Source organism: Raphanus sativus, unplaced genomic scaffold (genome assembly GCF_000801105.2).
Source record: "Raphanus sativus cultivar WK10039 unplaced genomic scaffold, ASM80110v3 Scaffold0515, whole genome shotgun sequence".
NCBI lineage: Eukaryota > Viridiplantae > Streptophyta > Magnoliopsida > Brassicales > Brassicaceae > Raphanus > Raphanus sativus.
In genome coordinates this window covers 1-26,026 of record NW_026615833.1, presented here as the reverse complement: position 1 = coordinate 26,026, position 26,026 = coordinate 1, and the positions used below count along the sequence as shown (strand labels likewise).

At 36.5% G+C, this 26,026-nt stretch overlaps 5 protein-coding genes and 1 pseudogene across 9 annotated transcripts; 3 read left to right on the top strand and 3 right to left on the bottom strand.

Annotated features, from left to right (window-relative positions):
- The first annotated feature begins 1,888 nt into the window (after positions 1-1,888).
- LOC108811685 (RNA-binding motif protein 25) lies at positions 1,889-6,300 on the top strand. Of its 5 annotated transcripts, none has more exons than XM_056997129.1 (8): positions 2,233-2,373; positions 2,576-2,658; positions 2,814-3,615; positions 3,732-3,884; positions 4,022-4,406; positions 4,505-5,140; positions 5,209-5,786; positions 5,893-6,300. In XM_056997129.1, exons 3-8 carry the CDS (start codon positions 3,391-3,393, stop codon positions 6,130-6,132), a joined length of 2,217 nt encoding a protein of 738 aa, XP_056853109.1. In that variant the 5' UTR covers positions 2,233-2,373; positions 2,576-2,658; positions 2,814-3,390; the 3' UTR covers positions 6,133-6,300. The 5 variants fall into 5 exon arrangements, with proteins under 5 accessions (XP_018439275.1, XP_056853109.1, XP_056853110.1 ...); XM_056997130.1 differs by having other exon boundaries at positions 2,576-3,224; positions 3,359-3,615; XM_018583773.2 differs by lacking the exon at positions 2,576-2,658 and having other exon boundaries at positions 1,889-2,373; positions 3,359-3,615.
- A 203-nt stretch (positions 6,301-6,503) lies between these two features.
- Positions 6,504-8,879, bottom strand: LOC130502344 (U-box domain-containing protein 19-like). The gene is given in 2 exon segments (XM_056997131.1): positions 6,504-7,869; positions 7,871-8,879. Coding segments are annotated over 2 exon segments (2,055 nt in total). The 5' UTR covers positions 8,825-8,879; the 3' UTR covers positions 6,504-6,768.
- A 3,979-nt stretch (positions 8,880-12,858) lies between these two features.
- LOC130502345 (U4/U6 small nuclear ribonucleoprotein Prp31 homolog) lies at positions 12,859-15,581 on the bottom strand. Its single transcript, XM_056997132.1, has 8 exons — positions 15,447-15,581; positions 15,142-15,204; positions 14,912-15,052; positions 13,902-14,794; positions 13,767-13,837; positions 13,573-13,681; positions 13,359-13,434; positions 12,859-13,246 (listed from the first exon to the last, which is right to left on the bottom strand). The coding sequence occupies exons 1-8, from the start codon at positions 15,447-15,449 to the stop codon at positions 13,145-13,147; spliced, it is 1,458 nt and encodes a 485-aa protein (XP_056853112.1). The 5' UTR covers positions 15,450-15,581; the 3' UTR covers positions 12,859-13,144.
- A 1,152-nt stretch (positions 15,582-16,733) lies between these two features.
- LOC130502343 (uncharacterized) lies at positions 16,734-20,757 on the top strand. Its single transcript, XM_056997126.1, has 5 exons — positions 16,734-19,085; positions 19,182-19,713; positions 19,784-19,883; positions 19,980-20,363; positions 20,450-20,757. The coding sequence occupies exons 1-5, from the start codon at positions 17,030-17,032 to the stop codon at positions 20,717-20,719; spliced, it is 3,342 nt and encodes a 1,113-aa protein (XP_056853106.1). The 5' UTR covers positions 16,734-17,029; the 3' UTR covers positions 20,720-20,757.
- A 1,559-nt stretch (positions 20,758-22,316) lies between these two features.
- On the top strand, positions 22,317-23,177 carry LOC130502342 (uncharacterized). Its single transcript, XM_056997125.1, has 3 exons — positions 22,317-22,533; positions 22,607-22,736; positions 22,814-23,177. The coding sequence occupies exons 1-3, from the start codon at positions 22,448-22,450 to the stop codon at positions 23,150-23,152; spliced, it is 555 nt and encodes a 184-aa protein (XP_056853105.1). The 5' UTR covers positions 22,317-22,447; the 3' UTR covers positions 23,153-23,177.
- A 1,699-nt stretch (positions 23,178-24,876) lies between these two features.
- LOC108807787 (serpin-Z1-like) lies at positions 24,877-26,013 on the bottom strand (annotated as a pseudogene).
- Between the last annotated feature and the right edge of the window lie 13 nt (positions 26,014-26,026).

The following is a 26,026-nucleotide window of genomic DNA, read 5'->3' as shown; positions in this document are numbered from 1 at the left end:
AGTTATATTTGTTTGTTAAAGTGATTTTCTGTGGTCTTTCCTTTTATATTCTTATTATTCAGTTGGAAAAAAATAAAATTTATTTGTTTTTATTTTTCTAAATATTTTTATTAGGAATGGAAATTATCTTTTAAAAAGATTTTTAAAATATCTACTTCCAAAAGAGAATATTTTAAAAATATTAATTTTTATTTACTACAAGTACCTTATACAGTATTTATAAAAAATTAAAATTAACTCTATTTACTTTTAATTTATTCAATAGTTTCACATAATTATGACTTTGTTTAAATTAAAATTAAAATTTCATTAAAATACTATTAAGTAAAGAATTTCAGTGATTTAGCTGATAATTTATCAAGATATATCTTGAGAATAATTAAAGTTCTAACAATATATCATAATAAATGTATATTATATTTATTTTAATAGTATTAAAATATTACATATAAATTTATATTATATTTGGTTTAGTAATATTGAACTAATTCTATTTAATATATATCACATAAGATAGAATGAATCATGTATCTTTCAAGATAAATTTATTAGGACAATTAAAATCATTCTTTGTGTATCAATCATTGTGATAATTTCTGAAAAGAATTGGCAAAGGATTCAAAATATTTATTAACCTTGATAAATAATTAGATTATATTTATTAATATATAATTATCCATAAATTAAAAATAAATTTTATTAATTTAATAATCATCATTATCTAAAAAGATTATATATTATGTTATCCAAATATTTTGCATCACAAAATCTTTTTAGAAAATAGAAGTCTCTATATATATTTTATGTATATATGAATGTTTTAAAATTTATTATACTCAAAAAGATATTTTGTTAAAAAAAAACTTTATCGTGTATTAAAAATTAATATTTAATTAATTATTAAACATTTTAAAAGCCTGTTAAAGATTTATTATAATAGTTTTTAATTGATAATATATATTTAAATTTTTGTAAAATTATTAAGCTTGCAACTATGGGCAATACACCTAGTTTTATGCTATAAGGACAAAATAATATTGGTTTTATATTATAGGGCCAAAAATTGTGAATTTTCATTCTATTTTGGAATTTTTTTAATATTTTATTATCATTCGTTAATTGAATCTCTAGTCAAAAAACATTTATTAATTGAACAAGAAAAATTCATGGGGTGTATTAAATTAGGAGTTTGAAGTGATTTGTATTAAAATAACAAAATCCACTATTATTCAAACGTGAATTTTAAAAAATACTTTAAAATTCAATGTTATTGAATTTGACATTTCATAAAACAGTTTAAAATCCAGTGTTATTGAAAAAAATATAAGTTGAAGATTTTAGAGTATTTTAAGTGTTTCAGAGTGTTTGAAAAGAGTTCTTTAGTTATAAAAATCTAAATCCCAATGTTTTAAACGACGTAATGTTTTAACAAAAATCACACCAAATTCTCTATTTCTCATTCAATCATCTACAAACTCATTAAAAATCAAATCACTTCAAATTTAAGATTCAATACAACATGACCTTTTTTATTAAAACAACAACAATACCTATTGATATAGTTTTGGTCCAATAATTTTAATACAATTATTAAAACATTTTACTAATCATCAAAAAATTATTATACAAAATATAATTAGAAAAATACAAATATTATTAAAAAAATGAAAATTTAAAATTAAATTTTTAAATAATGTAAAATAAAAAATATATCTGCCATTTGAAGGGCATGTCAAAATCTAATACTTGGGTAAAATTCCTCCTGATAAAAATTAACAAAATTTTATAAAGAACTAGCCTGCAGTTGTCAAAAATAAAAGGGAAAAGAAACAAGTAACCTACTAGAGTATAAAAACACGTGTAACAAGGCTTTCTTTTTTACTGCCCAGACAAGTTGCAACGTTGACAAGAAGAGTTAAGAAGATTGGAGAAATCGATTTTTAGGGCAAAAGTCCAGAGATACGGTGAAGTCCCTTACCCAACTAAAGACTTCCCCCATGGCCGACGATTCTTCTTCTCCGGCAATGGTAGATCCCAATTCACACAAACCAGACCCATCTACTCCGATTCCAAATCCAAATCCCAATCCCAATCCAAATCCTTCACTAACCCCACCGCCTCAACATCCACAGCCACTCGACCCAACCAAACCACAGATGTTTCAACAACCTTATGCTCCGCCTCAGATTCCTGGCTCGCTTGTCCCCAATCTCCCGCCGCCGCCACAATTCCGACCCGGTATGCAGTTCACACAGGTTCCAAACTATCAAAACCCACCAGGATCCATGCCTTATCAAACCCAGCCGCCGCCTCCCAATGGCTTGAGACCTTTCACGCCTATGCCTAATGGTTATCCCGCTGTTCCTCCTCCCGGTGGGTTCCTCTTTCCTCCTCTCTCTCTTTTTCTTTTCCTTTAGATTTTTCTTTGCTTTTTGTGTGTATGTGATTTGAATTTGGAAATATACATGCTTAGATGAGATTAAAAAAGGGTTTAGGATAGAAAGATTGAATTTTGTTAGGGGAGAAAAGATTAGATCAGGGACACCGATGACCACCTGGGTGTTTTCTCATACAGCGTCTTTGATTGAGAAACGTTGCAGAGGCTTCAAATATTGACTAGGGACTCTCTCTCTCACTTCTTCGACTCCCTTCTGTTTGGTATGCGCAATATCCTCCTTCCTTTTGTTTAGCCATAACAACACTCTTTTAACCAAACCCCCTGACCTTAAATCATCTTGAAAAAATATTGCAATTTTTATGTTAAATTGAGATTTACTCTAGTTATTTTAAGAGCTTTGAACTTGATGGGTTAGCCAACTGCTGGAAACAAAGCACTTGTAGCGACTGATTTCTCCTTGGTCTTGGGTTTTTGAGGTATTGCTATTTCTTTTAAGGCTTCCACATATTCTTCTTTCTTTTCCAACCTGCTAATGGTTGAGTTAAAAGTTATTATGATGGGATATACTAGTTTTTTTTATAAGTTCCATGTGGGCATGTGATGATGGGCGTTCTGATATTATCTGATCTCAAATCCAACGTTTGTGAGATTGGTTATACATTCCTTTCTCTTTCAAGTTTCCCTGTGAGGTACAGCTACTTAATGTGGTTAATAATGACTGCGATACTGGTGCTATCTTCTTAATGTCTCCTTCAGGTTTCTAATGTTCATCCTGGTGGTATTTGTACTGCCTCTGGTGTCCATATCTAATTTGCTCTTGTTTGTGGTAACTATACAGATTGCATTTTTCAGTTCCGTTTTATGTCACTCTTGGTTTATGCTAATAATGCCTTTGTTCTGTTAACATGTAGAACATTTACTGATGAATTTCGAGAGACTTGTTTTCTTTTGTTGATGCAGGGGTTCTCCGGTATCCTTCTCCGTATCCAACAATGGTTCGTCCGGGTTTCATTATGCGCCCTCCTGGTACAGTCGGTCCTGTGCCACTTGTACAACGTCCACTTATCCCAGGAATGCCTGGTCTCCGTCCCGTTATGCCTCCTATGATTAGACCAGTTCTTGCTCCTTTCGTACCACCAGTAGAGAAACCGCAGACGACTATTTACATAGGCAAGATCGCAACCGTGGAAAATGACTTTATGATGTCTATTCTCGAGGTTTGCTTTCTTCTTTCTATCTGCTGTTTCCCCTTTCTCAAACTTGTAAGGCTGTCTGTGTTTAGCTTCCTTTTTAAAATATTTTCTAAGAATTGAACTTTGCCATTGTTTTGCAGTTTTGTGGACATGTCAAAAGCTGTTTACGTGCGGAGGATCCCACCACCAAGAAACCTAAAGGTTTTGGATTCTATGAATTTGAATCAGCTGAAGGGAGTCTTCGTGCAATACGCCTTCTTACCAAACTAACTATAGATGGACAAGAGCTTTTGGTAATCATGGATCTCTCTTCTCAACTTTTAATTATGTTTTTGTTTATCCAAGCTGAGGCAGTTCTGCTTGTCACCAATATCTCTACATAAGCTATCTCTTAACGTGTTTCTCATCTTTTATTTTAAATGGTTGCTAGGTGAATGTTAATCAAGCAACAAAGGAGTATTTGCTAAAATATGTTGAGAAGAAAATTGAGAAAGCCAAGGATAACCAAGGTGAAGGTCCTGAGAGTGAGCGAGAAAAAGCTGTAATATCTGCTGCGCCCACCGTTGGGGAGACGGGAAAGGATGGAGAACCAAAGAGTAAAGAAAACATTGATATTGCTAACTCTGCAGTTCTAACTGATGAAGAAAGAGAAGCTGACAAAGAGGCTAAGGAGAAGATTGACAATGCTATTGAAGAAAGGTCAAAGTCCAACCCTCTGCCTCCACCACCCCCACCACCACCTGTTGATGGTTCAGGCATAGAGTTTGCTTTCAAATCTAAGGATGGAGACTCCAACACTGACATAGCTCGGAGTGGTCTGTTTTTTTTTTTTTTTGGCTTGCACTAGTCCTTTTAAATGCTATTTTCTGTTTTACTTATGTCATTTGTCTGACAAAACGTCTCGTTCATGTAGATTCCGCTGCAAATGATGTTGAGACGCCTGGAGAACACAGTAGGCTTGACACAAGTTCACCTGACTGGAGTAAGAGAAATGACCGTAGAAGCAGAGACAGAGGTGAAAAGGAGCAAGAAATGGATAGGCATGAGAGGGAGGCAGAACGGGAACGATTAAGGAAAGAGAGAGAGCACAGGAGGAAACTTGAGGATGCGGAGCGTGCTTACCAGACTCGTCTTCGACAATGGGAACGCAAAGAAAGAGAAAAGGAGAAGGAACGGCAGTACGAGAAGGAGAAGGAGAAAGAAAGGGAGCGTAAGAGGAAAAAGGAAATCCGCTACGAGGAAGAGGAGGATGAAGATGATGATGATTCGAGAAGAAGATGGCATAGAGGTGCAGAAGAGAGAAGAAGACGGCGGCAAAGAGAGAAGGAGGATGACTTAGCTGATAGATTGAAAGAAGAGGAAGAGGCTGCTGAGGCGAAGAGGATTGCTGAGGAGCAAAAGTTGCAGCAACAACAGTTAGATGCTTTAAGGCTCCTATCTGGACATGCAGCTATTGGAAGTGAGCCGATTCAGGCATCAACCATTGAAAACGATACTAAGACAACTCTCCAAACTGCAGGTGAATCTTTCAGTGACCAGCATGCATCAGGTAAGGAGTTTATTTCCTGTCTCCTTCTCTGTGTCTCTTTCTAATGTGTCAAACTTTCCCAATTGCAGGTGTTGAACAAAATGGTTCTGGTAATGAAATGTCTATGGCTGTTGATAATAACAGTGGATCTGAGGCACATGCTCCTTCCAAGAAATTGGGATTCGGGCTTGTTGGATCCGGGAAACGGACATCTGTACCTTCAGTTTTCTATGAGGAGGATGAAGAAGAAGCACATAAGGATAAGAAGATGAAACCTTTGGTTCCTATAGATTACTCAGCCGAGGAACAGGAAGCCGTCGCCCACGGTGGCTCAGGGAATACACCACCACCTCATTTGGCTTTAGCTGCTGAATTTGCAAAACGAATTTCGAGTAGTAATCCCAAGGAAGAGACAACAGAAGCCCAGAAGCATAGGAGCAGCAAACGTTCCCATGATAAGCCAAGCCACCGGGAAAGGGAACGGGAAAAGGACAGAGACAGAGCCAGGGACCGAGGCGACGGGCATGGTGGTTCAACCAAAGAGTCTGGAAAAGCAAAGACCCCTGATACCAAGAAGCTGATGGATGCCAAACAATTGATAGATACAATCCCAAAGACAAAGGAAGAGTTGTTTTCTTACGAGATAAACTGGGCTATGTATGACGAGGTAAATCTCATTCCACTTTTTCTAGGTAAATAATGTCATGTTTGCCTTTGCCTGCGAGTTTGTTTTGGTGCTCACATGTTTTGTTCGTTCTTTTTAACATTGAAAGCACCAATTGCACGAAAGAATGAGGCCATGGATCTCAAAGAAAATCATGGAGTTTCTTGGAGAAGAGGAAGCCACACTGGTAGATTTCATTGTGTCAAACACTCAACAGCACGTGAAAGCCTCTCAAATGCTTGAGCTGTTACAATCGATACTAGATGAAGAAGCTGAGATGTTTGTACTCAAGATGTGGAGAATGCTCATCTTCGAGATCAAGCGTGTCGAAGCTGGTGTGCCCCGGTAAAATCCAAAGCCTTGAAACCCTTTTTTTTTTTGTTTTGTTTGAAGACTTTTCTTTTTTCTTTTTTGGTCTTATTGTCTTTGGATTTAAAGAGGAATCATCATGTTTACAAGATTTAATTAATGTAGAAGAAGATATTGAAAATGATATACACATTCTAGTTGACAATAATTGCGCTTATTTATTCTCTTTACTTTCGTTTTATAAAATTGGTTTCTTTGATGTTTGCTGCATTTCCAATATTATTCACTGAGCACATAAACTTGGATCATTTCTATTTGAAATGCTTTTTATTCATTAAGTGTAGATATATGGATTGGTCTAACTGGAAAGCATTTTAGATGTAGATATTGGTATCTATGATGTTGCTAAAATTACTAAATGTTATGTTCTTCATTTATTTCTGGAAAGGCAGTTGTATAACTACAGTACACAATAGTTTTGCACACAGTATCATTAGCTCTTTGGTTACTAAAAAGCCACAGAGCTAAGATTTACAGATATATGTAAAAATTTACACAGTAATAACAATAGAAGTATATCTTAAACACATAAAAATGAAGTTAGTGTTGGTATGTATAAACCCTCTGATAAAAAAGCTCAAAAGAGTTGCCGTATTATATAGCGTGTGTATCAGCATCAAATCACCAGACGTGTAAACCGTTCTCTTTCTAAACCCGGTTCGGTTCTCCTCTCCTGGAACTCATGAATCATTTTGATAAGCGCACTCGCCTTTCTCCCACCTCCACACTCGCCGTTACTTAACGCCGTGTAAAGCGACCCCATGACTGACGGATCCTTAGCGAGTGCTCCAACGACGTCAATTCCTCCGTTAACACACAAATTCAAAAGCAAAACGACGCAGTTCTGCTTCGTCACCGACGAAGCCTCCGACGAACCCAGAACCTTCACCGCGAGCTTCAACCCTCCGCGACGGAGCACAGAGATCATCCCGTCGGGATACTCCGCAATTTTCGCGAGAACAGCAATCGAATCCGCCTTGACTCCATCACCGATCTCGCCGGATCTCACGAGATCCAAAAGAACGGAAACGGATCCAGCGGCGAGGACACGCCAGTGATTATCCGGATGTTGATTCAACAAACTCCTAATCGCGATCAACGCGTTGCGTTTCGCGGAATCTCCGTAATCACAACCTTCAACGATTCTCAACAATCCGGGAATCGAACCCGTGACCTCTCCGATCAATCTGCTGTAATCTCCTAAGGAAGATAGATAGAAGATCGAAGCTGCTGCGTGTTGTCTGCTCTCTCTCCTCGCTCCTTCGTTTAAAACCTCCACGATCAACTCCAATCCGCCGCCGTAACCGCCGATTCGAACCTTCCCGGCGATATCTTTCGACAGATTCAAAATCGCAGCCATGGCGTTCTCTTGAACCGTCGGATCTCCGGAACGAAGAAGGTTCATCAGCGATTCCACAACGCCAGCTTCCACCAAACGAGACCTGTTGAAACCACTCGTCTTGGTGAGGATTCGAATCTCCACTAACGCCTTCACCATCTCTCCCGCCCCGCCGTGGATCAATTCTCCGGCGAGAAAGTTGGTAATGAGTTTCCCAGCTTCTTCCGCCGCTAAACTCTCAGGAACACTCGTTTGCTTCTTCTTCTTATTCTTACTCTTATTATCAATCTCTTGCTTGAAGTAACTCTGTATCACTTTCTTGACGGAGACGTTATCAACCAAAACAGTACTCACTAGATTCTTCCCGGTCTTAGGGCACGGTGATGTTACCAGCGGAGAACCACTTCGCGATAGAGCGCCTATCATACGTGTGACCTGTTTCCAAAACTACTGGATCATTCATAATCTCTAGAGAAATTGGACAACGTAGATCATCAACGTTTAGTCCACTAATTATCAAGTCCTCGTTGTCTTCTTCTTTCTTATCTTCCTCGTCGTCTTCATCGACTCCTTGAAGTACCACGCATCTGCAGTAGCATATGAATCCCGCTAAGCTGCTAAGAAGTTCGATTTCGTTCTTCTCTATTGTAAACTCTTCTTGTATAAAAGCACTCTCTTTCACGCAATCACTCCATTTGCGGACACCGATGTGATCAAGAACTCGGGTTACTTCATCCCGGTTCGGGTTAATCCTGTTCTCGAACAGATTGAAGAACCAATAGACCGAGTCTAGGGCCCGTTTGTCATCCCGGTCGGGTCTTGCTTCGTATTTACGGGTCTGACGGAGTACTAGGTAGATTAGCTCGTTCACTTCTTCCGGCAAGTCAATGGATCCTACTGGGAGTGTGTCGAGGCACGTGGATATGGATCGGGTCAAGACCCGGAAATGAGCTGAGATTTGGTCGGAGTTTATCAACATGTAAAGCTTACCTCCTTCTCGTGTACAGTCTTGTAATAAAAACTTGAGTTTCTGGAAGACGACGTGGAGCTCTGAGAGGCTTAGGATTGCTGAACGAAGAAAGGAACGACCCGCGGATATTGACCCGGCGCCGGCCCGTATTTCTTGGAAGATGATCAAAAGACTATGGACATGTCGGAGAGTTTTTTTAACGCTTCCTTTGTTGGTGGAGAAATGCTTTGATTTGAAGCTGAGAATCTCGCCGGCAAGTTTTATCAGTGAGTCAATGAGAGTGGTTATGGAGATTGATTCGCAGGGATGTACGGCCGTAAAAGTTAGAATCTGACGGTCTGACCCGCTTTGTGTTGGGATCATAGTGTGAGATGGATGAGGATGATATTTTCGAGTGTGTTGAAGTTCTGAATGTTTGTGTCCTGGAGGATATATACAATTCGTGTGGGTTTTTTTTTTGTCAAACCGTGTGGGTTTTCATTTTTCAACTACATATCTCTGACACGTGAAGAGGTTTGATTCGTTAACAAGTTTTTGGGGTCTGTAAATCTGCCACGTGATATGCAGTGGCGATGATGTGTACGTGGGACCTGTTTGTCCTGAGTGCATGGATGAAAGTAGCCGACAAATTTTGTATGACCGTTCTGATAATTTTCCAAGTTCAATTATTTATTTAGTTTTTGTTTTTCATATATGTTTAGCTACGAGTAAACACGTATTTCAATTGATTGATTGATCCAATGATATGAGCTGAAGGAGACTTCTAGGATGTTGGGAAAAAAAAATTCAAGGAAATTTTTATTTGACCAAATAACATAACAACTAAATAGAAAAATACACCCTATGCCATACATATTAATTGCTATATTACTTCTATCTAACATTATTATTTTTTCTTTTCTTAACTATAAATATGTTTATTTCCTCTATTTTTAGTTAGATAAATGTGTTTCAACATATTATTATACATAAATTATCAGCATGATTTGTTTTCAAAAAACACATTCTTATACCATATACCGTAATTTTTAATTGGTTATACAGTTTCTAATTAAGTTATAAATTAATTTTAAAATCTCAAAATATTTTATATTTTTAAAAAATATAGACTATCTGAAATATCATATAATTTGAAACGGAAGAAATATATTACAAACGTTCAAATATGTATTAGACTATACATTTATATTGATTCATAGACATAAAAGTTTTCAAATCTATGAGAAAAGTAAGCACTTAACTCAGGATAGCCGGTCTCATTATAAGTATAAGTTGCCCTCGATAAAGAAAAGGGACTAGGCTTGCAAACCTTCTGTCAGTACTGCATATAAAGAATTTTATATTTAAATGCATAGTGTTGTATCTGAAATGTGCATAAATCTAGAATTAAAATATGTAGCCAAATTAAAATGATTTCACTTACTATAGTAAATAGTTGGCCAAAATGAAATAGTAAATTTTATATTAATTTTACTTATACAAATATGTTGATAATTTTGAGAGTAATCTTTCTGATAATCTGTGTCTTGTGCTTGGTTGTTCTGTGCCTTATCCGCAAGATTGTCTGCATTGTTGTTCTTTTAGGATAAAATATGAGAGTTGTTCATCGTCTATTGATGTAGCTAATTTCATGTTGATGCTCTGTTGGTGCTTCGGTCTCTTGTGCAGTGTCTTGAGCGTTATGTTCAGTGTGGTTTTCTCCACGATGAAAACCTGGTTTTGGTTATTCTTTTTTTTTGTATAGTTATAATTTTTTCTTAAGAATAAAACCGAAGTAATCGATTGTCGAACCGAATCATACTGAAACTGATGTTTTTTTAGAAAACCTAGCAAATTCTAACCAAACTTCTGGACAAACTAACCGAACTAACCGGAATTTTGGTTCTATTTGGTTCATTTCAAAATCCGAGGCCTACTGGAAACCAACAACATTATGCAAAAATTTTAGGAATACAAAATCTTTACTAAAAATCAGGAAATCTATTCAAAACAAAAGTGGAATAGCACACTGGAAAATTTTGATGGTTTAATGGGAGCGAAGAATACAAAAGCGAGTCAGTCGCCACTCCACTCGGAAATCGAGGCTTTCATTTGGGCAGTGGAATGTATGAGGAATCTATGATAGTTTATTGTTACTTTTGCAGTGGATTGTTCTAAATTGGTGAAGATGGTTTCGGAATCAGAAGAATGACCAGCATTTGCAAGCTATTTGGAAGACATAAAGATCTTGAAGAGAAGTTTCAACAGTTCAAAGTTCATTCATATACTAAGGACACAAAATTCAAGGACGGACAGTCTTGCAACCAGTGCAAGAAAGCAATCTTGTTTGTTGTTCATATGAATGCGTAGCTACCACTTTGGTTTGCAGAATCTATATGAGTTTATTTAAGTTGCTTACAGAAAAAAAAATTATGATGTTATGTATTTTCTTTGTTGAGTCATTTTATATGGCATCTCGTTCGAATTGTGAAATCACATACTTCTTATTTCATATTTTTTATCAACTTTTCTTATTTCATATTAGTAATGAATTGTTATTTTATATTTATTTAGATAATTTTTTATATAAAAAGAAGAATTTCATTTATTTATAGTACTAACATGTGGTGAGTTGGTTAACAAATAATTTATTTTACTATTAAAATTTTATAAAATACACCCATTTTGATTTGTTTTTTTCCGTCTTTGAAAATCAAAGTAAGTAAATTGAAATTTCTTAAAATTGTGGAAGACTAAATTTAACAGGAAAATATGGATTTTTTTAAAATGTGGTTATTTCATACACTATTTCAGATATATCATTTTAAACGATGTGCAATAACCTCTTTTATTATTATAATCCTCTTATATAATAAAAGATAAATCATTTAAGCAACTTTTCTTACATGTTGATTATTGATAAATTATTATAATTAGATTGGTTGATGATTCTCAATTTTATTTATTTTAATTAGATCTAAAAATAAAAGGTAATTCAATAACTAAAATTTGACCCCAAAAGGTCTATAACCAACTAATATAACTTACCAAATCATCTAAATAATATTACAATTAATGATTTATGGTAACTAATTGAGAAAATGTAAAAAGAGTAATTATTTCTGATAGAATATTCTTTATTTATAAATAATCATGAATGATTTTTTTAATTGAAATCGCTGTAACTATTTTATATTATTATATAAATAATTATACATGTATATAAATTTTATAATATGTATTAATGTCTTATAAAGTACATACATGCTTTATAAATCATTTATATTTTATAAAAATATAATATTATTTATCATGATTTACAAAATCATTTTATAAAGAAGAAATTAAATAAGAACGAGCTAATAAATTTATAAATAAAAATGGAAAACTTAAAATAAATGTAATGTGATAATTACATATTGAAGTAAATGTGTGATTATAGTAATGTGCACGAAGGAATATATATATTAGTCATTCATTATACGAATTTAAATTCGACTGATTATATTCAATAAAACATGTGAGAATTGTACAATTATAAAATGTTGTGCATCTAAGTCAAATATACTATATAATAATTTTAACTTTCTTTGTATAGATATTTAAAAGTTGTTAGGCTATCTCCATTTATTTTATTACTTCTTCTCTAAAATAGATTTTCATAATAGAGATGAAATTTAGTTTAATATATTTTTGTATAAAAGCATTACTGTAAATATAAAATAAATAAGTATTTTTTCCCTTAAATATTGAAGAAAAAAGAAATAAAATAAAGATGAAATGAATTGGGCTTATCTATAAATATTTTTTTATCTTTAAACGATAACAATATATTAGGAAATATTCCTAGAGAAACATACTAAATTAGGTCAACTGAAGGTAGCGAAGTTCACTATGGTCGAATGGCGTATGACATCCCAAATGTTTTTAAAGGATTTTGATTCGAATTCACGCTAACTTAGGTTTCATCCATAACTCATGTTTATCCATCCATGTGGTCATGTGACGGAGATATCTAATTATTTTTTGTGAGCAACCAGGTTTGGTTGGCGCTGGTGGTCAAACTCCCAAAAAATAATCGTTGGATTTAGCCCCGCTAGATAGCCAGATTATATAAAAAAACGATGATGCGTGTGAGTAATAATAAATATGTGCCTTTTATCAAAAAATAATAATATTTACCTAGTAATTCAGAGAGAGAAAAGAAAGTGCCTTTCTGATTAATTGTTTGTATGTTGGTTATGGAAGTTGCTTCGAAGAAAGATAATTTTAGGATTATTGATTTGGACTGCAATGGAGTTGTCTTCTTATAATATTTCTTTGGTCAGATAGTTTTCAAGAAACAATGGACGGTGCCAAATTTTTATATAAAATTCCAAGGACCCGTCTTTATATTTTATTATGATAGGGAACTATCATTTTCATAAAACAATAATATATAATTTTGAAAGTATCATTGGATACCAAAAACATAGCAAACCAGTACATTCTCACCAGATAGATTATCTCACAACCGTGAAACTAAACTCCAAAGCAAACCTATACTTATACTCAGAATCTTAAATTATCGTAAAGAGGCCACAAAAGTGATTGGGTAGAGAAAACTTATAACATAGAAGAGAAATAGAAAGCACTTAAACACCACTGTGTCTCACTCACATCCTCATCTTCTTTCAACACTTTGAAATGTTTGCTCTCACAAGTTTATTTCTTGAGCTTAGAGAAGGTCCCTGACTCTGAAAAGTAAGTGCTTTGAGTCCCACTGCCTAATCCTAAAGCCTGTTGAGGATTACACAGCTCTATTCCCTGCACAATAAGATTCAAATTGGATTTTCTAAAGTCAATACAATTTGTATAAAAAAAAAAAAAAATACAGCTGAGTAACTTATGAAGATAATTGAATGAAATGGTTGTGTACCTGCACAGGAGTAAAAGCCAGACTCGAAGTCAATCCAGAGGTAGTGGCACCACTTGCATAGTTTCTTTCTTTCAGCCTGAAAAAAGCCATTGATAAACATAATCACAATGAGATACACTGAAGAACAGGAAATGGTACTGAAGATCAATAAAAATACAAAACAAAACAAAAACAAGAGTTGAAAAAACAGGAGAAATAGAGAGGTACACTTTACTTTTTGGCGATGGTAGGATTAATCTTCAGCTTGCTGGGAACACTGGATATACGCAGCCTGTTGCTCCCAGCCTGGCCAAGCATTCCATATCCTTCACCTAATCCATCACCTATCATCATGAACAGCAAGCATTACATACAGCCCTCTAACAAAAAGTTGGTCAATTAACAAGTTTGTTGTACAAATTATTTTACCAAGAGAGCTCTCTTCGGGTGTACCAAACGCCATCCTGTTGGCAAGCTTCCTCATGTCTGTCACTGCATACCTGATTTTAAAAGAAAGGTAAAGCATGCAGCAAATTAACAAAATTATAATTTTCCATCTGTTACCTTTCTTTCATTTTCCTTAGACGGCGACCACCTCTTCTTTTTTTAGGCTCGGAGTCAGGAACGGGAAGTGGCTTAGGCTGCCTTGCCGGAGGAGGTTCTTGCCACTTCTCAATCTTCTTACGGATCTCTTCCCTCAAAGCTTTTCCATTTGTTCCAGATGGGTCTCCTCTAGTAGCATCAACTCTCGCTGCCAGAGTAGACTTTGCAGCCAAGATCCTGCCGGCGCGACTCTTAAGCGCCGGAGGCGTGCTTTGGAAAATCTCCGTCTGCTCCAGATAACCAACACGTGACTGCGACGTTGCACTAGAGAACCCGGCAAGGTTCTTCCTCTTGTGTCCAAGAACTTGAACGTTACAGGCAGGCATTTTAGCAAGCGCTGACAAACCTCCAGCGGTTCCCATCAGCTTGGCTGCAACGGCACTCCCAACAATGGCGGAGAGATTCGGTGCGATAGACCCCATCTTGCTTTCAACAAAGTCAAGAACCTTCTTCCTTGCGGAATCAAGATCCAAAGCTCGGTCGCAAGCCTCTAGAGTCTTCTCCAGGACATCCTCTGGGAGTGGGCTCCCTTTAGTGGTCAAGGCAGTGACTGACACAACCATGATGATAGCAGAGGGAAGAAGGCCTTCAAGATTGACGAGTGTTAAATCCGTCTCGTTGCCTATTTTTTTGACAACGCGGGCGTAATCGATAGGGTGGTTCACCAGAGACTCAAGCTCTTGAAACTTGAGTCTGTACTTGTCACGGATGAAGTTGTGGACTATGGCAATCTCGTTCTCAATGTCGACTGAGAGCTGGTTGCAATCCACGATTAGCTTGTATTCAGGATCATCTTCTAGTACAGTTCCTTTCTCCGCTCCATCAGATTCCTTTCCAAGAGCCTCTTTCACTTTCTGAAATGCAAAATGAGAAATAAAAAATCATACATATAACAATAGCCAAAGAAGTTTCAAAGAAGTTAACAATTAAATCTTTGAAACCATAGGACATGTCACATATAACTAACTAACCTGCATAATGTCAAGATATCTCTGAGATTTCTGGAGCTTAGAAACGGAATCGAGATCATCGTAGTTAAGGGTTTCTAAGTCAGCCATGTCCATGTCGATATCTTCATCATCCTTTTTTGCATCATCACCATCAGACTCCTCCTGAATTTAGATAAGCGCTCCTCTAATTAAATATTACGACTAAAGTAGTAATCCAAGACATAAGAAATCAAAGGCAAGAAAAGCCTCACCAGTTCTGCTTCATTGTCAGATAACTCGTCGAGGTCTGCGAGGAAAGAGTCTTCAAGAGTTGCCTTCAAAAAAACAGATCAAAGTTTGTGTTCACACACTCATGTAAGAACGACATATAGAAATGAGAGAACAAAACCAATATGTAACATCTCGGACACCCTAAAACTGAAATTGAACAATCGACAATATAAACCAAATCAATAAAGAAAAACTATATCTATATCAAAGGAAGACTCGTGATTTTGAGGATAATTGATAAAACAACTAGAAACAATGATGAGAAGAGGGTTAGTGAAGCGCTTACCATATCTTCCACTCGGAACGAAAACGCTCAGCAACCCTAATTTCTGTGCCCAGAGATTCGAGAAGAAACTGAAGCACCCTTTTTTCTCTTGCTCCGTTCGAAAGCGATTGAAGGCATATAACGAAATCGTGTCTCAATCATTTACTTGGGCCTTAATTAGATGGGCCTTTATAGCCCATATATTAATCAATTTTGTATAATGTTAAAATCTTGATACCAAGAGTTGAGTAAACCAAGATGGACATTACAAAATTTGACAAGTATTGTCATATGATCATATATTAGGCCCGTGGATTGGACGGTTCTTATCTTGATACCAAGAGTTGAGTAGACCAAGATGGACATTACAAAAATTTGATTAAGTCGTGTATAAATCGATTCTTATCGGATCAGTTCTTTTTTGGTCTGGATCTATTCAGATCGGTTTTTTTTGGTAAAAAAATTTGGACCCATAAAACACTTGTAAAATTTTGGTTCTGTTTTGAGTCTGATAATTTCAGGACGGTTTCGGTTTGGATTTTCGAGTCCAAATTAAAATGCCAAAACCTACTTTACGTATCAATTTTTTTTATATCTTGTCATGTGAATATAATACAATGGGTTAACTAACCGGTGATCAATTAAATAAAGAGAAACACTACAATTTTTAACAGTCCTAAGAAATTTTACCATAAGAAGTTTTTCTTTTACAATTCTTTCATTCCAGAGTGAATTAGAAAAAAAATATTCCTCATTAAATTTGATAGAATCACCATTCTTCATCATTCCTACAATTTCTTTTTTATCCGTTCTTCTTATTTTTGTTGTTTGTGTTCATGTGATTCTACCGGTTAGACCTTATATCAAAGTTACAAGGTACAACCGTACAACCATTGTTTAAAATTGTCAACGTCATGATGATTTTTTTTGAGCAAAGGTCAATTAAAGCATTTCCAACATTTTATTGTCATATTTTTTTTCTTCTAATTTTCTTATAACTCTTACACTACAAGAAAACACGCTGAATTCCGACGGAGGTTCCGACGGACCAGAATGTCGTCGGACAAATTTGACGATTTTCCGACCAATTTCTGACGGAAGTAAAAAATAAGAGGTCGTCGGAATTCCGTCAGTATATACTGACGGAATTCCGACGAAACAGGGTTCGTCGGTATATACCGACGACTATCCGACGATATTCCGATCAACAATTATATCCGTTGGGGTCGTCAGTATTCCGTCGGTATATACCGACGGAATTCTGACGAACCCTTGTTCGTCGGTATATACCGACGACTATCCGACGATATTCTGATCAACAAATATAACCGTTGTGGTCGTCGGTATTCCGTCAGAAAATACCGACGAATTTCTGATGGACTATGTGACCGTTGCCGACAAATCCATATGACCGTTTTATAGCCGTTTAAAATTTGTAAATACCGACGGAATTCCGACGCACTGCTTTATGTCCGTCGGAATTCCGTCAGAAATTCGTCGGAAAGCCGTAACCAATTTCCTATAAATTCAACCCCTCCTCATTTCAACTCTTCACTCCTCATTCTCTCTTCATTCTCTTTGATCATAACAATTCCGTAAAAATCATGTCTTCAGGAGGTTATTATCGTTCATGGATGGATAAACCTCATTTGGATCCCAACACCAAATTGCTTACGGAAGAATACGTTCAAGGGATTAAAGAATTCATGAGGCTTGTTCAACAACAACCAGATGCAAAAAATGGTATGTTAAGATGTCCCTGCTCTAGTTGCAATAATAATAAAGTTATAGAAGAATTTAATGTTTGGACTCATTTGTATATGAAAGGGTTTTCACGTAATTACAAAGTTTGGTATCTTCATGGAGAAACTGGTTATGAATATGGTAGTACTAGCGAACCTCAGCCTATTAGTGAATTTCAGCCGGATATTAGGTTAGAAGAATCTAGAACGGATATAGATTATGGTGTAGGTACTGAGCAGATGGTACATGATCATTATAGAGGGGAAGAACCAAATCCCGAATCTAGGAGATTTTTTGACATGTTAGATGCAGGAAAACAACCTTTGTATCAAAATTGTAGAGATGGTCATTCAGCCTTATCATCTGCAACTAGATTAATGGGTATTAAGACAGACTATAATTTGGCTGAAGAATGTATGGATGCGATTACTGATTTTGTCAAAGGCATTCTACCTGAGGATAATGTTGCACCGGGTTCATACTACGAAGTTCAGAAACTGGTTGCCGGTCTTCAACTACCGTACGAAGTGATAGATGTATGTATTGACAACTGCATGATCTACTGGAGAGCGGATGAGACACGGAATGAATGCAAATTTTGTGGGAAACCTCGTTTCCAGGAGACGAGGGGAAGAGTTCCGATCCCGTTCAAAAGAATGTGGTATTTGCCTTTGACGGAAAGATTGAAGAGGTTGTATCAGTGTGAGCGCACAGCAAAAGCAATGAGATGGCATGCAGAGCATTCCACAAATGGTGAGATTAGACATCCTTCAGATGCGAAGGCTTGGAAACATTTCCAGTCAACATATCCAGAATTTGCAGAAGAGAGAAGAAATGTTTATCTTGGATTATCTACTGATGGTTTCAGCCCATTTGGAAAGCATGGAAGACAGTATTCTCTTTGGCCAGTTATTGTGACACCGTACAACCTACCGCCGAGCTTGTGCATGCGACGAGAGTTTTTGTTCCTCTCAATTCTCGTCCCCGGGCCAGAGCATCCTAAAAGATCACTAGATGTGTTTCTTCAACCACTGATATATGAGTTGCAACAACTATGGGCGCATGGTTTTGAGACATACGATGTTTCGTGCAAAGAAAACTTTCATATGCGGGCAGTACTTATGTGGACAATAAGTGACTTTCCAGCATATGGTATGTTATCTGGATGGACAACACATGGGAGACTATCATGTCCATATTGTCAAGATGACACAGCTGCTTTCCAACTAAAGAACGGAAGGAAAACGTGTTGGTTTGACTGTCACAGGCGATTTCTACCACCTGATCATCCATACCGCAGGAGTAGGAATGCATTTACGAAGAACAAGCAGGTGTTTGATGGTCCACCTGTGGAAGTTAGTGGGGAAGATTTGTTGAAGCAGTTTAGGTATTTTGATGCAGAAAGGACGCCAGATGTAGGTGGACATGAAAACATTCGAGTCAGTGCGGTTGGAGAGCTACATAACTGGCACAAAAAGAGTATTTTCTGGGATCTGCCATATTGGGAAAGTCATCTATTGCGGCATAATTTAGATGTCATGCATATTGAGAAGAACTTCTTCGACAATCTGATGAACACAGTCCTTAACATCCAAGGTAAAACGAAGGATAACTTGAAGTCAAGGTTGGATTTAGTCGATATCTGTGATCGTCCTGAACTTCATGTGGATGAGAATGGTACGGCCCCTTTTCCCATTTATCGTCTGGATGGTGCTAGAAAAGAAGAGTTCTTTGATTGGATTACAGATAAAGTGAAATTTCCTGACGGATATGCATCAAATTTGGGGAACTGCGTTGATAGAAGCGAAGGAAAGTTTACTGGCTTGAAGAGTCATGATTGTCATGTAATTATGCAGCGCCTCCTTCCGTTTGCTTTTTCAGCATTATTGCCACGTAATGTTCATGAAGCAATTGCAGGTATCTTTTATTTTTACAGTTTAATTTATTTTTATATTTAACAGTTATGCTTATATAAACTAATACTTATGAAATCTATGTCTTTTATCTATGTAGGGATAAGTGTTTTCTTCCGCGATTTATGCAGCAGAGTAGTGACTGAAGAGGGTATTAATAATTTGAAGACAAACGCTCCAGTCAGCATGTGCAACCTCGAGAAGATATTTCCTCCATCATTCTTTGATGTTATGGAACATCTTGTTATTCATCTCGCAAGAGAATTGGAACTTGGTGGTCCTGTGCAGTACAGATGGATGTATATTTTTGAGCGTTATATGCATCATCTGAAGAAGATGGTCAAAAATTTAAGCCGGGTGGAAGGATCTATAGTGGCACAGGTGATCAATGAAGAAACTGCAATTTTTGCTGAAAATTATTTTCCACCAGAAGTGCATACAAAACACCGAAGACCTTCTCGGCACAATGACAGAGGAGAGAGAGCAACATATCATGTTACTGTCCCAAGCATGTTCAAGGAAATAGGACGACTTAGTGGAACATTCACGAAGCGGAGACTTACGGACACTGAGCACGCTCATTTGCAAACATATTTGCTCACCAACTGTGAAGATGTTCTACAATATGAGAGGTAAAAATATTTATTCATTTACATTGTTTTTTTAATATTCAATAAATTGATATAATATTTTTGTATATAGTGTATATATGGCGGAGTTGCGTATGACTCACAGCCATGCAACAGAACATGAGCTTCAACAACTTAGAGATAATGGATTTGCTGCGTGGCTTCGTAGTTATGTGAGTTATATATATCATATTACCCTATGCAAATGAGTAGTTTAATTTTAATATAAACAAATTAACTTTTCACTCATATATGTTTTTAATTTATAGGTGAATGATGGTTTGGCCAGAGGTTTTGTGTTCGATGATTGGATACGCGAATTTGTGCAGGGACCAAACTATGTGGTCAAATCATATCCAAAATTCTGTACGCGAGGATATGCATTCACAAAGAAAGGTCATTCTAAGACAACATATGATGCTGGTGTTTCATCTTCTTCCGGTGACGATGTCTACTACGGCAACATAAAAGAAATATTAGAAATCCAATTTCCTGGAATGGTTGGATTGCGTTGTGTAGTATTCTATTGTGATTGGTATGACACCACCCTAGATAGAGGAGTGAAGATTGATGCGTTTGGTGTTATATCGGTTCATTCGCGGCGGAAACTTCAATATTATGATCCCTTCATTCTTGGTTCGCAAGCTGATCAGGTATGTCAATTTATTCATAATTTTTTACCAATATCATTAATTAATGTTATATACTCTACTAATACTTGTAAAATTGATATGTATAGGTGTGCTACATCAGTTACCCTCGGGTGACGTACAGAGACGATCCATGGGTCACAGTAACGCAAATCAACCCAAGAGGACGATTGAATGGAAGTTCTGATGATGATGAACCATTGCAACCAGAGTCTACCAGCAACGCCCAGGCAGTTCAAGATTTGGCAGATGTTGAATTCGTTGAGAATTTTACTGAGTTTGGACTTGATGCTGTTGTACATTCGGAGCCAGAAGCTGAGGTTGGGGAGTTTGATGAAGATTCAGAAGATTCGGATTAGGTTTTTTTTTTTTTTTTTTTTTTCCTCGGTCCGTCGGAATTCCGTCGGCATATACCGACGGATTACCGATGAACCAGGCTAGTTCGTCGGTAATCCGTCGGTATATTGCGACGGAATTCCGACGACATAGGGTTTCATTGATGTTTGTATACTTCCTCGTTAATTCGTCAGTATATTCCGACGACATACCGACGAACTCGACCAGTTCGTCGGTATGTCGTCGGAATATACTGACGGAATGCCGAGGACTTGTGTTTGAAAACAATTTCAAACATATAAATCTATAAATTTAGATGCCAAAACAACAAAAATAACACATAATAAGTGTTTAGTATAGTATTAGATCGCAACCATTCAAATATAACAACTCATAAAATAAGTGTTTATGCATATCAATGTTTTTATAACATCTCATCTTAACACTCATATACTTATACAATCATATTCATCTAATCTTACTACAAAAAATGTTATTGTGTAAAATTGTGTTATAAAAACATTTTTATTGTTAAATATTTATGCAAATACTATATATATTATCAAAGATTAGGATTTTGCATTTAGAAACTTGTAATCAACCCCTAAACACTATGTCGTCGGAATTCCCTCGGTAAAGTTTGTCAGTATTCCGTCGGAAAACACTGACGAACCCGTGTCCGTCGGAAATTTTATTCACCCGGGAAAACTAAACCGCGTGAAAATTTTCGCGCACCTCAATTGGTTTATATTTAATGATTCCGACGGAATACTGACGAACCCGTGTCCGTCGGAATCATCAAATATAATTAACCCTTCTTCTTCCTTCTTCGTTATTTCCGCCTCTCTCTCTATCCTCTCCGCCGTTTCTCTCTCTTTCAAGGCGATTCCGGTGGTTTTCGAGCTCCCATCCCCGGCGATTCCTCTACCCACGCTCATATCTCTTCCCCCAAACCCGAAATCATGTAAGAATCATCCTAACCTTTGTTTATTTCAATTTTTTAGGGTTTTGGATGTTAGATCTCCGATTTGTTCTTGTTTGATTGAATGTTTTAGGATTGAATGGATTGTTTAGGATATATAAGTTAGGATTGTTGTTTTAATTTTTTTCTGGAATTATTTTGTGTTTTTGTTAAATTCAAAACGTTTTACTATTTTTTAAAACGTTTTTTGATATTTAAAAACGTTTTTTCAATTTTACAGTTTAAACTATGTATTATTTAAAACGTTTTTTTTTTTTTGATTTTTAGAAACGTTTTTTTTATTTTTAAAAACGTTTTTTGATTTTTAAAAATGATTTTTGATTTTTAAAAACGTTTTTTGATATTTAAAAACGTTTTTTCAAGTTTACAGTTTAAACTATGTATTATTTAAAACGTTTTATTTTTTGGTTGATTTTTAGAAACGTTTTTTGATTTTTAAAAACGTTTTTTGAGTTTTAAAAATGATTTTTGATTTTTAAAAACGTTTTTCGATTTTTAAAAATATTTAACAACCCTTTTCAATATTTATAAAAAAATTATAATTTTTTATATTTATATATATATATATAAATCATTTTTTATGTAAAAATCATTTTAATTAATTTGATGTATTAATTTTTTTAGGTCCGAAGAATCACCCCGCCCCGCAGCCCGTCGACGTAGTTCGGTGAGCTCTTCCCGTGCATCGGGATCGTCTCACGAACAAAACTCGTTTCCCGCATATATTCCCGCTCCACCTCCCGCTCCTGCTCAACAGAATCCGGGGGTCATGCCAGTTGAACTATTGGTTCAACAACCGGGTCGAGAGCATCTCCCGGTTCTCCATCCCACCCCACGACGAGGACATAGCACTTGGTTAGTATTTTTTTTATTTGTTGCATTATGTTTTTTTCCATTAATTAACTTGCTAACTTGTATTTTTTTAAAGGTTCACCAAGTCGAGTAATGGCATTAGCAGGAGCATCAACCAGATGATGTATTCCATGCTCCAAATTGGATATACGAAGTGGAGTGAGATCCCTCAAGAAGACCAAGAGTTGTGGTTTCGTCAATTTGCGGTAATAACTCTTCATTTTTTAAAATTACTTACATTTTTTTAATATATCTACTTATTAAAATTATGTGTGTTTTGTAGCAAGAGTTCAACTGGCACCCCGATCACACGGAAACAGTCCGTATTAGATTCAAAGCTAAGGCCATGGACTCTTATACAAAGCAGGTGAATGCGTGGAAGAAAGTTTGGCAGAAGAACAAGAGGCCACGGAACATCAACGGGAGGGTGTTCGAGCAGTTGGTAGCTCATTGGCAGAAGGACGAAACTGCAGAGACGTCTTCTAGGAACTCTAAGAACCGGAAGAGCGATCGTGGCGGGAAAGGTATGTATGTGCACAACCTCGGGGCTTGCTCTATGTCTACTAAGGAAGATGAACTTGTAAGTTTTTTTTATTATTTATCTTTATGTTTATTTATATAAATATTTTATATATTCCTTGGCTAATAATGGTTGTTTTTTAGATCGAAGCAAATGACGGTAATCCCGTTGATTGACTCCAACTCATTAAGGTGGCTCACACTAACAAGAAGACGGGTCAAATTCAGGACCTCTTGATCAAAGATGTCGTTGATTTGGTGGAAACTGAAATAGCATCTCAATCTCAGCCTCTCTCTGATGACGGCGATTCAGTGGGAGCTTCAACCAACTTGTCCCGATTGCAAATCACTGAGATGGTTGAAAAGGTAATTTCTTTTTATCAATATATTCATTTTATAATGTAGTTTACTAACTTAAAATATTTTGTAGGCTGTTCCTAAAAGGAAAGGAGGCTTTTTAGTTGGATTGGCCCGCCGTGCTTCTTCGTATCCGGCATCTTCTTCGCAGGCTCCGTATGCCGATCCCATGATTCTCGATGAGCTACATGACAAAGGTGAACGGATTGTGGCATTGGAGGAGCAGAACGCCACTATCCAAGCTGAGAATGCCACTATCCTTGCTGAGAATGCCACTATCCTTGCTGAGTTGGCATCCCAAAAGAAGACCAACGCCGAGATAATGGAGAAGCTAAACCGTTTATTTGCTTCGAGTTCTTAGTTTTTTTCTGAATTTTAAAACTTTCTGAATGTTTTTTTTAATATTTCGGTTTGTATGAATTTAAATTCTATAATATTATTAGTTTTTAATTTCAGATTTATTTTAATTAAATTTATAAAATTGCAAAATTTTATTCTATAATAAAAATATTTAAAAATGCAAAATATAATTCTATATTAAAAATTGGAAATACTGACGAACCATGTCCCTCGGAAAATACTGACGAACTGCGGTCCTCGGAATATACCGACGAACCATGTCCCTCGGAAAATACCGACGAACCTGTCCCTCGGTAATACTGACGAACAAAGTCGTCGGAAAATACTGACGAACAAAGTCGTCGGTATTTACCGAGGACAAGGTTCGTCGGTATTTTCCGACGACTTTGTTCGTCGGTATTTTCCGACGACTTTGTTCGTTAGTATTTTCCGAGGGACCTAGTTCGTCAGTATTTTCAATTTTCTGATGACCACTCTGTTGTCGGAGCTGTTATCGAAATGTGGTCAGAAGTTCGTCAGAATATAGTTTCTCGGCATTCGTCAGAAATTCGTCGGTGTGGCTGACGAAATTCCGACGAAGTTCGAAATTCCGACGAAATGATACCGACGGACAGTTTCGTCAGATATTCGTCAAAATGTGTCTATTCCGACGATATTCTGACGAATTCGTCCGTCAGTATCCGCCTACTTTCTTGTAGTGTTATTTTCTTTTGCTATTTAGATATTGGTAAAAACTACTTACTGCATGATTAAAAATATTACGTAAACAAAATAGGTCAATTGAAAATGGACTAAATCAGTTATCCATATGTTGGAATATGTTTTACTTCATGTGATAGTAATAGTTTAGGGAACAAAAAGACCAATCTGATGATTTATTTTTGTGTTTATGTGGTGTTGTTATTTTTGTTTACTCTCAAAATAAAATTTATTTTCATTTTAAATTAAACATATATATTATATTTCATATATATACATAAAACAACGGCCGTGCGAAGCACGAGAGAAAATACTAGTTGAATATAAAAGCTTAAACCTAACTCAACTTATCCGGTCATAACTTGTAACCAAAGCAAATTCCACTTTTTGCCAAATAACCAAACCGAAAGCCTAAGCAGATTTGTCGGAAGGATCAAAGATCTGACCAATAAACAAGACTGTTCCAGTTTTGTCTTCTCTAATTAAGAACAAAAATGGATGATCTGCCACAAAATCCATCTTCTTAGGAGGCTCCAAAAACATTGCACATCCAACACCACCTACAAAAGTGACAGCAGCAGCTTCAGCTCCTTCTTCATCAATCTCCACGCATGCTTTATGGTACAACAAAGTTGAACGTAAGCCCAAGTCTTTGCTGTCTACTTCATCAACAATCTTAAACTTGGGGATTTTGAATTCATTAACAGCAACTTTGCGACTTGGAACATGACAATCCAAGAAACCAGAATCAGGTGCCATTGCCTTGACAAGATCATCCAATCCATCATTCTTGTCCGGGAGATAAAAGTACATTGAGAAGCTGACATTGGTACTATAACCACGTTGTCCAAAAGGGAAGCTGCGACTGGTACAATCACCAACAAAGCCTTGTCGATAAGGGAAGTTGTGATTGGTAGCATCAACTCCTCGATAAGGAAAGCTGAAATTTGTCTCATCCCCATCACAGCCCTGTCGATAAGGTATCCTGAGGACCTTGAAACCATCATAAGCCTTTATGTATTGGTCCTTGTAGCTTCTCATGAATGGCACGGACACTGAGGTCCCACTGAGAAGGTGAAACTCTTTGTCTTTTGTGTAAGACTTGTCGAATGGAACTTCCCATGCTCCTTTGAAGTACAATGCGTTTCCATAAACATAGGTGGTTTGGTCTGTAATGGATCCATCGGGAAGAAGATCTTTGATGAGACCATTGGTATGATCTTCAGCCCATTTATTCAGCTCTCTACGCACTGGTTCGGCCTGTTGTGTCAAAGTTATGTCAGAAAGTGTATGAAGACAGAACATAGAAACTGACTTAAATCAAGAAACAGAGTTTACCTTTGATCGAAAGTCTACGCGATCAAAGACAGCTTTAAAGAAGTTCTCAAAGAGATCCTAGAACGATGAATCAATTTGTAGCGTTTGATCGATCCAAACGCCATTGACGAACGAGATCTTTGGTCCCCCGTTCGCGCTGCGGTCAGCGAACACGACGCACACGAGCTTGCTGAAGACGGCGTTGAGTTCATGGGTTGAAGACGACCTCAGGAAGGTGCAGATC